Source organism: Morus notabilis, unplaced genomic scaffold, assembly GCF_000414095.1.
Source record: "Morus notabilis unplaced genomic scaffold, ASM41409v2 Scaffold727, whole genome shotgun sequence".
Classification (NCBI taxonomy): domain Eukaryota; kingdom Viridiplantae; phylum Streptophyta; class Magnoliopsida; order Rosales; family Moraceae; genus Morus; species Morus notabilis.
The window spans coordinates 296,982-307,473 of NW_010366508.1; the positions used below are offsets into that span (position 1 = coordinate 296,982).

The 10,492-nt window shown below is 34.0% G+C and overlaps 2 protein-coding genes and 1 non-coding gene across 3 annotated transcripts; 1 reads left to right on the forward strand and 2 right to left on the reverse strand.

Annotated features, from left to right (window-relative positions):
* The first annotated feature begins 3,384 nt into the window (after window positions 1–3,384).
* Window positions 3,385–4,123, forward strand: LOC112093980. Its single transcript, XM_024173695.1, has 2 exons — window positions 3,385–3,928; window positions 3,990–4,123. The coding sequence occupies exons 1-2, from the start codon at window positions 3,385–3,387 to the stop codon at window positions 4,121–4,123; spliced, it is 678 nt and encodes a 225-aa protein (XP_024029463.1).
* A 258-nt stretch (window positions 4,124–4,381) lies between these two features.
* Window positions 4,382–8,280, reverse strand: LOC21394676. The gene is made up of 9 exons (XM_024173705.1): window positions 8,183–8,280; window positions 7,958–8,074; window positions 7,159–7,486; window positions 6,342–6,783; window positions 6,046–6,145; window positions 5,879–5,938; window positions 5,645–5,728; window positions 5,281–5,391; window positions 4,382–4,739 (listed from the first exon to the last, which is right to left on the reverse strand). The coding sequence occupies exons 1-9, from the start codon at window positions 8,252–8,254 to the stop codon at window positions 4,410–4,412; spliced, it is 1,644 nt and encodes a 547-aa protein (XP_024029473.1). The 5' UTR covers window positions 8,255–8,280; the 3' UTR covers window positions 4,382–4,409.
* Window positions 8,281–8,811: 531 nt separating this feature from the next.
* TRNAK-UUU lies at window positions 8,812–8,884 on the reverse strand. Its single transcript has one exon. It is a non-coding gene; the product is annotated as a tRNA-Lys (tRNA).
* Window positions 8,885–10,492: the final 1,608 nt, after the last annotated feature.

A 10,492-nucleotide genomic window follows, 5' to 3' on the forward strand; every position in this document is an offset into this window, starting at 1 on the left:
TATCAAAACATATATATATATATATATATATATATATATACACACACTAAGATCTCACTATACTTGCTGTGTTATATATATATATATATATATATGTCAACCACGTGAAGCAAAAGGACTTCAATTCCTTTTGAGATTAGAAGATTGGTTAAAACAAATCAAATCATAACAAATCTAATTTAAACGGTGGATTTGATTTTGAATTTTAAAATTCAAAGTAAAAAAACAACGAGAAAAGACAATAAATTCCAAAGAAATTCGGAATATTAAATAACTAAAAATTTAAAATGCACAAATTGGGCTCTTTTATGGTCTCTTAGCTAAAAAAGATGAGCTCATTGTCTCATAAAACCATATGGTGATTAAATACAATTTTTAAATCCTAAATTCAAATAAAAAAAATCTCAACACTAAATTCAAAAGGATCTTTTAATTCCCCATAAGGTCATATACCGAGGAATTATCTAAATACAACTTTTAAATCCAAATTCTAAAGTAAAATTCCAAATCAAATTTTAAAACATCTTTGAATTCCTCATATTGTCATATAACGGGGAATACTCCAAAATCAAAATTCAAATTCAAGAACTGTCACGCCCCCAAATAGGAGTTAGTGACGTAGAGGCTTATTTAGAAATTAAACCTGATTAAGAGAGTGATTAAACCGTTAACATTTTAAAATTTAATTTTCAATCCAAAACACTCAGGTATTTCCAAACAAACCCCGTTATTTTAACGAAATCGAATTTTAAGAAAAAGTCAAGCGGACTTTAGAAAACACAATTACTGTTAAGATCAACATAAAAAATCAGCCTCCGGCGTCCACAAGGTTACACTTGTGCATACGTAATTAAATACATAAAAGTAAATAACTGACATCAACCACAGTCTAGTAAAGTTTAAGGTTTTACAATCCATAGTTAATGCATGCCTTAATGAGTCTGATCAAGATGAAAACTGCTTCACCACTTCCTTTCTTCTAGAACTGAATTGCTCACCTATTTTGCGCTACTTCTAGCGTCGCCTGGGTGGGGTTAAATACGTTTAAAACATAGAAAAATGAATAAACGGCCCAGCAGGATAAGATTTTTAAAACTGAATAAGTAAGTACGTAAATAAAATGAATAATCAGGCCCGAAAGAAATCAATCAGAACCAAACAACCTTTTTCTGAAAGGTAAATAAACTGAAATTCCAAATTACAGGCAACCATCAAGTAATTTAAGTAATTAAATTACTTACGACCAAAGCAAGCCCTTAATACCACCGTAGTGGCCTGTCCGGGTTTCGGGTTCTACCCCCAAGGATATGATCTGCATATCATATCTAGGCCATTAGCGGGCTTACTAGTTCGCAAGGTATCTTATCTTAAGAAAATATTCATTAAAAACTTGAAATCAGTCCATTATGAGATTAATAGCAATAATCAAACTATTATCCTTAAACAATTTTCTTTATCAAACATGTGTTATCTTTTAAAAACATTTACATAGCCAAAATAATTTAAAACAGGCTAACAAGAATAGGGGAAGAATATCTTACTTCTTAGATGTCAAACCTGTAGCTAACTTCTCGTCACCCTAACTTCCGCTTTCCTTAAAGCTTTAATACTTAACCTTCTCCACTAGCTTTATCACAAAAGCAATATCTTAGGATATATTTCTCATTCTTAAAATGAATTAAGATTAATCATGTTTAATTGTTTCCTATTAGTGTACCTTGACTCAAATCCAAGCTTCACAAACGATTTTATAATTTAGTTTGGGGGTTCTTTAAAAATTAAAATCTAATTCATGAGTTTGGTTTCCTATTTAATTTCAGCGTAAAAATAAATTTTTAAAGAAATTTCGACAGCATGCGGACGTAAATAGGAAAAATGCCAAACTTACAATTCAAGTTCAATTTCAAAATAAATTCTCCAGAAATTATCAAAACCAGTTTCCAATCAATTCAACAAGTCCAATAACTGAAAACCCCAAATTTAATTCAATTTTAACAATAATTGTTCAAATTTCAACCCCAACTCAAAATTATTCAGATATAACAAAAATTTCAAATTCTCAAATTCAAGTGTGAGTTTTTAAGAAATCTTTACCTCAAAGTAATTGAAGCTTGTTTCTCTCTATTTCTCTCATTTTTGTTTTTTTGTTTTTTTGTTTTTTTTGAGTCTCTCGGCCAAACAGCCGAGTGAGAGAGAGAGGGAGAGAGAGATGGCGGGAGAGAGAGAGCCCAGAGAGAGAAGAGAAGGCCGGCGGTGGAAGAAAAAGGGAGAGAGAGAGAGATGTGCTGCCGTGGAGAACCAGAGAGAGAGAAGAAAAGGAAAAAAAGGAAAAAAGAAAGAAAGACAAAAAGAGAGGGTTCTGAGGGAACCCACGGGGAAAGAATAAAGGGAAAAGAAGAAAAGGAAAAAAAATGACAAAATGGAAAAAAAAAATGAAAAAATGGAAAAAAAATACATTAAAATTTAAGTGTATTTTTAAAAAATTTTAGAGTAAAATTATAAATATTAAAAATAATTTAAAATTTCTTAATTAATTGAGAAAATTAAATTAGGTGCACTAATAACTCACAATTAGTATAATTAAACATACTTAATTCGGAATATTAAATACCTAAAAATTTAAAATGCACAAATGGAGTCTCTTTATGGTCCCTTAACACAAAAAGATGAGCCCATTGTCTCATAAATCCATATAGTGATTACATATAATTTTTAAATCCTAAATTCAAATAAAAAAAATCTCAACACTAAATTCAAAATGATCCTTTTAATTCTCAATAAGGTCATATACTGGGGAATTATCCAAATCTAAATTTTAAAGTAAAATTCCAAATCAAATTTTAAAACATCTTTGAATTCCTCATATGGTCATATATCGGGGAATTCTCGAAAATTCAAATTCAAATTCAAGAACTACGATTGACTTAATTCCCTATGGGATATGTAGGCAACCTAAAATTTAGGTGCAGTTCAAAAAATCCTCATAAAAGACAATCAAAACAAAACTAAATCAAATTTCAAAGTTGATCAATTCCTCATAAGATCATACACCGGAGAATTATCTAATTTTTTTAAAAATTCAAAATTCGAACTACAAGTGGCTTGATCCCTCAACGGGGTATGTAGGCAACTCGGCTAAATTCACCGAGTTCAGCCGTAATTTTAAATTAACCCAAATTAACAAAAAATAGTATTTACTGTTTTAATTGGAATCAAAAGGTTTTCCCTTGTACTAAGGGATTGTAATTGAAAGATTATTCTTATAATCTTGAATGGGTCGAATTAAAAAAATAATAAACTCTTGTGCTAATTAAATCTTAGTATAGGTAAAATTATGTTCTGTGTGAAACATTATTACAATATTAATAAATATTTTCACTCGACATGGTGGATAAATGTTGTCAGGTTTCTTTTAATGGTGTTTGCTTATTTATGCTAGAGGTCCTAAAGCCTCATAATTTAGAGCTTTTCTGTGTTCTGGCTTGGTCTATTTGGAAGGACAGGAACAATTTGGTCCACAATGACATCTCAAAACCTTTAAATGAGCTGTTGGAGGATGCTAGCTTGTACCTGGCGGGATTCCAACGATGTCGTGTTATCAACTCTGCCCCTACTACTAAAGTTTCGGCACCAACTTCTTGGTCAGCTCCTCCTACTGGTGAACTAAAATTAAATGTTGATGCAGCTGTTGTCGAGCAGGCGGATTTTTTCTCAACAGGAGGAGTGATCCCCAACTCAAATGGGGTAGTCTTGGGTGCTTTCTGTAGGAGACATTTTAGCTCGGTCTCGCCGTTCATTGCCAAGGGTCACGCGATGAGGGATGGCCTTTTGTTTGCAGCAGAAAATGGTTGGAGAATTCAGATGGTGGAGACTGATGCTCTGAAGGTTGTTTCTAGTGTTAAAACTAAATGTTTCTCTGGCCTTCATGGTGCTTTAATCAGTGATATTTGTAATTTGCTTGAGGCTTGTATGTGTTCATGTACTTTCAGACCCCGGTTTGTTAACGGGGGTTGCTCACACCCTTGCTAGATTTGGCTTGGCCAATGATGGCTTTTCTTCTTGGGTGGAGTCTCTTCCTAGCTGGTTATCCAGCTTTGTTTGTACTGATTTTCTTCCAGTTTAATATCAATCCCATTTTCCTTTCAAAAAAAAAAAAAAAGTTTGATGTCGTTTTCTTAGCGCAACATGTTTTTCCTTGTAAAGAGGATCTGCCTAAAGAGGAAAAATATACGAGCCCAGTCTCGTCTCGTGGTGTTAGCTTGTCAGCCAAATTTCATTCTTATGAAATCATTTAGTTTTGGCTATTTACAATGCACGGATAACATTAATAAACCTAAAATAAAACAATGATGAATATCATGAATCTAAAAAAGGTGTCGTATCATACAAGAAAGAATTTAGTACTATCGTCATTTTTCACATGAAAATCTTACTGAAGACAACAAGTAGCGGAACTCTGATTCATAAGGCTGAACTTCTACCATTTTGCTAATAGGTGTCTTTGCTTCCCCATTCAAGCACTCCATTATCAGTCTTTTCAACGACCCAGAACGCGGCAATTGGCTATAAATCCATTCCAATAAAGATTCCATGTCGTCTGCGAAGTCGCGCATATGCCATTGAAGAAGCTTGGGGACAACAATCTTTTTCCTGCTTGTAACTCCGATTGAAGCTTCCAAGTACTCCAGTTTTGCTCTCTCCATTTCGTTAGCTATGTTGTCAGGGGTGTACACCCTTAACTGCATTGTGAAATGGCTTATAGTTATAAAACCCAAATCTAATCAGTACGTAAGAATAGTTTTACTTTCTTTTTTCAATAACTACTAGGTCAAACGACATGTGGTAAGGTAGGGTGAGATTTTGGTTTGTGAGGACTCATTTTCCATCTAGTGTTGTATCAAGACTTTTTTTTTTTTTTTTTTTTTTTTCAATTGGCACACCTAAACTTGTCAATGTTTGGTAACTTGGATTCTAAACTTTCAATTTTGCAAATGGGACTTTAATTTAAAAATAATAAAGCTAACATAAATGTACCTAATACTTTTCATAGGTTGCAAATTGGATCTGAAATTTTTAATTTTGGAAATCCTAGTTGACGTTTGTTACTAATTGGACTCCATTGCCAAGAAAAGTCAAGTTTAGAGTCCTATAGGCCAATATAAAAAGTAATTCGGAGTCGAACTTTGACTAAAAATTCAGTATAAATTGATGCAAATTACTCTGAATAAGGTGCTGATAAATTAAGTGAGATGAGATAATACGAGATTAATATCCACTTACTGCTGGTGAAGACCATGTGCCACGGCATAGAGCAAATGTCACATTAGGCTCCGGGTACCCCAGACCATAGGCATGTCGAAGTAACATTTCTTTCTCATAAGCAGGTCCCTTCTAATTAAATTGCATGTAAATAAATTAGATAAAAATTCAGAAGAAGAAATGCACACACAGAATTCTGTAGAAGCTTAACGATTTTTAGTATTTTTCACTATCTTTCAATGTCGGAAACTTTAATCTATGTACTCGAAACCTTCTTGGTTGTTACCCTACTAAAAATTGTTCAAAACAATTATTGGAGATGAGGAGGACATGATTATCCATACGGGAGAACTTGAGAGAGAATTTCCTATCATGACTTACGTACATGTTTTGATTCAGAAGGATACCGGAGAATAAAGTGCTCGATAGCGAGGGCATTCAGTACTATCCCGCCCACATTCAGTGTAGCCTGGTTAAAAAATAATGCCATGTTTTATTTATCAGCCTGACATAATGTTAGAAATTATTTTGATCGTCATGGTGATTATGATAGTTCTTTGAAGTTATGTCCTTGAAAAATTATGTACTATTACTATGAAGTGGAAAATATTCCACATACCTTGTTCATTAATGCCAGCAACTTATCCTGTGTGGAGGGCAGGCCATGTTCCAGAAATGCCTGAAATTTTCAAACACTATTAGAAAGTTTATTTAATAATAACCATCTTTGATATTTAAATTTCTTTTGATTTTTTTTTTTTGTTATATATAGGTGTCTTACAGTACATGCATTATGCAGGCATTGTAGATGTTGATCCAGAAAGCTAACTTCTGTTTGTACGTCAAGAAAGTCAAATCCAAATCACACAGCTTATGCATCAAAACCCTGAATTCAATCATAGAAAAACCCATAAATGAGAACACAAGTTTTAAGCAACTCATACATATGCCAAAAAAAAAAAAAAAAAAAAAAAAAAAAAGGAGCACACAAACGCATAAAAAATAAAAATAAAAAAGTAAAAAAAAAAAAAAAGAAAAGAAAAGATACGCACATATTGAATGAAGTTGTGAGCAAAGTTAACCTGAGTTTTCTAATCCCTGTCAAACACCGAGAGAAACGGCTGATATCTAAAGATGAAGTGGTGATATGAATGAAGTTCTTGTAGGGGCCCACATCCCTTGTGGAGCCATATTCCAAATCTGGGAATATGCCATAAGGGTCAAAGTTTGAAGAGTTGTAGTTGAAGAGAAATGTGGGTGAATATTTGCAGTTGATCAATGAGGTCTTTCCCGTGAACCCTTTTGAATTCATGCACGAGAGGGCGATCTTCGGAACGTTCGGTGGCGCTGATCCTTCTTTATCTAAAGATGTCTGCTTTAACTCAAGAAATATGCCTATTAGACACTTGAGCAATTCTTCTGAGATTTCATTTGGCTTCACAATGCCAATACTTGTTGTATTGTCTACTTTGCCCCTGTTTGTTCCCCTTCCACTAAGTCTCCTTGATATATCAGCAATTTCTCCTGTTCAAAAACACACCAAAAGGGGGGAAAGGGGGGACCATTAAAAGGGTATGTTTGTAATTTTTCTTTAGGCATTTTTTAAAAAACTTATATAAAAAGAGTACAAAGGATTCATAAGTTGCTGAGCATTGAGAAACAAAGCATTCATTATTGATTGTTTCCTTTCCCAAAAAAAAAGAAAATGATAATGTGGATTGTTTTGTCTTTACAACAATGACTAGGATGACACACACATTAACAAGTAACATTTGCCAAGCATTACAAAGGAAAACAAGTTTCTGTAAACAAAATCACAAATAACACAATTTACAAAACTCAATGGCAGGCCTTGATTAACAATAGCAATTTCCAATTAATTTAGACAAAGGAGTTTACTATTTGAGGCAGTGGAAGACAAGCTTCTGATATCCGAAGCAGAACTCAAGGATGATCTTCTATCACCTGCAGCACTCACTCTTTCCTGCCTCAAAACCTCGTAATTCTGCGATCTAGACCGTTGATCATTCACGAGCACTGACCGATGATTTGCAGCTTCGCATAACATGTTATTATTCTGCTGCAAAACTCTCTTTTGATGTCTTATCTCACATTCTCTGGCCTCTCCTCTCTCTTTGTACAATTGCAGTTTCAGCTCATCAACTTTTCTTTCCAAAAGAAATATCTCCTCCTCAATCATTACAAGCTCAGCAAGTAGCACTTGAACCTGCAATTCATACCTTATTTTCACATCTCTTGCGACATATATATTTTAATATACATGCTAGTAAGTATATATCTAAAAATAATAGCAAAAACCTCTCATGTGTTTTATTCGAAATATTGCATTCTATCTTGAGGTTGGATTCCTATGTTTTCAAGAATGCTGCGCCATATTTTTTTTATGTTCACAAAATGCGCTTAAATTGTAGTATTCGTTTCACAAATTGCGTTATAAACCTCTCCGCCTCCTTCAAAATGTGTCAAAAATATAGTGTGTGAATTTTAAAATTCAGGGGATAGGTGTAGTATTCATGAAAATATAAAGTGGACAAATATAAGAGGTTTTTGTTTATATAAAATGAAACAGTGTTTGGACAAAATACATAACATATTGTGTGTATACATACATACATACATACATATATATATATATATATATATATATATATCAGTGGTGTTGCAGTGAAATATATACATGTGGCGGAAGAAATGAGGAAAGGCAAGGATGTGAAAGCATAGGCCCGTCGAGAGCATATTGCAAAACGTTTCTAAGCGTTTCCTCTCCTTCTAGTTCTGCTTGCAACTTCTTAACCTACAAGAGCGTGTAAAAAAATAAAAAATGGTTTTGGATTGAATAAACAGAAAAACCCCAGACGGGAAAATTAAACGAGGGAAAAAAGGTCATGATGATGATGATCACCTCATCCTCGAGAGCAAGTCTCCTCTGCTGCTCTTCAGTGCTTCTCTGCATTAGAAGCTCCTCAAATTTCATTATAATGGTGTTTTTACCGCCACGCAAAGTAGAGCTTTTAGTTATGTAGAGCCAGAAAAGGAGGCTCTTATATTGTTGTTATGTAGACAAAAAGAAACGGATTGGTTGGTTCATTTTGGTTTTGATGGAGGTGGTGGAATCGTGGGCGCCATTAAAGGTTAGGTGGGAAGGGAAAGGGACGAAAACAAAGCCAAGAAGGACTGAAAGGAGGGAAAAAAAAAAAGGGAAAGTGCGGTGGAAGAATATGAAAATGAATATAGTGAATGAGAATGGAGATTGGACGGTTGGAATTATTGGGTGAAATGTATAGTTCTCACGTGAAAACTCTTTTTGAGGGACGACGTGAAGCGCATGAACAGGGGAAGCTAAAAAGGACATATAATAATAGTAGGTGGTGCTACTACTATACTAGTAGGTATTATATGGGAATTAGGAGGAGTTTGTTTGTTGTGTACACAAATTACCAAGTACTACTACTACTAGGAAAAAAAAAAGACAAAAAACAAAAACTTAATTAGGAAAAAAAACTACAACAACGATAATTGGGAGATCAATATCGCCGTCTGTGGGAATCGAACCCACGACCACGTGGTTAAAAGCCACGCGCTCTACCGGCTGAGCTAAGACGGCTTCATGCTGTTTAAGTATTAAATAAAAATACTAATTAAAAAGTAAAATTAAAATCCAAGATCACATTCTGATAAGAATAAAATTAAAATGATCATTGATATTTGAATAGAAAAATTACTTTTAATGCAATGTCAGTCTTAATATATCAAATTTGGCATCCGTTAGATTTGATGGTAAATTTGACACCAAATGTGATATATGTTAATTTTTGATATTTGATTGGTATTAGTTGATACTTTTCTTTTTCTATTATAATATTTTTATTTTTAATTTTTTTTAAACTTAAAAATATATTTTTTACAACTTTCAAAGCTTAATAATGATAATGACAAAAGGTAAATATAACATTTGAAATGACATTATGTATTAAAGCACAAATCAAACTAACATATCTATGTTTGACTTTGCATTGAAAATGATCGAAGAATACTAGTTTTGTGTTATTAGTAGGGGAAGAAACTTGAGCTATTTATTTTTTTTAAAGGAAAATGACAAACTACAGACACAAAATTAATTGTAGATGGCCATTCGTTACAAGGAAATTTGATACTGACAATTGATTGGAACCACCAATAAGAACATATAAAGAATATGGCACAAATAAAAGTACCAAGACCCAATGAGGAAAGGCTCACTCGACATATAAAATTTGAGTGTGAGAAACTCGTTAGAAGGGACACTATGGTCAATGTATTAAACCAGTTGACCAAGACCAAACTGCAAATAATGGGGACATAAACGACATGACATAGATACAAATCTAGTTGGACACAAAGAAAACATGATGGTAGGAAAACTACCTCTATTATTACAAGACAAGTCGGACACGCTCTCGCATCCAATACTTAAAAAAAGGTGAAAGCAACATCACCTTTATTACATACCAAACACAAAAACAATAAAAAAAACCTAAATTAAAAAGAAAATCTTAACACCACAGAGAGAACAAATGGTGACAATTCGACCATCACGACCCTCAAAATCAATGAAAGCAAACTAACAGAGGACCAAGAGCATCAGAGAAAAATAAGCCATTCGCCAGCGTATGAGATCTACGCGCCGCCATCGCCTTCTACCAACCTTAAGATGTGCACTATCACAGGAGGCACAACACCCTGGGTATAAAGATCACCAAGCTGATGAAGCATCAGGGCCCCCACATGCCTTACTCAGGTGAAAACATCTATTGCGCCACATCTGCAGCTGAGCACAACTGCCCTCACGTTCCCCATCGTCAGATCCGCCTCAATGAGACATCAACAGACTTGAGACATCAAGAGAGCATGGTTGTCACAGTACCAACGGACCCTGTAAATGCAATAGGATGATCGACTTCCACCTCCATCCATATCACCAAATCCCAACTTCAATAGCCATGAAACCAACCAAAACACCCACATCCTTACCAAGGAAACTTTCTTTGGCTAAAAATTTGACAGCCAACCAGTTGGCGGCGCCGTATTCTTTGTTGGGATCTATATGTGCCCTAAGGATAGAAAATCGATTCTAGGGATTTTCTGTAGATTGACATTTTGATATTAATAAAAGAGGTTATTCATGTTTATTAAGTGGTGTCCTATTTACTTTCATTTGTTGAATGTATGATTA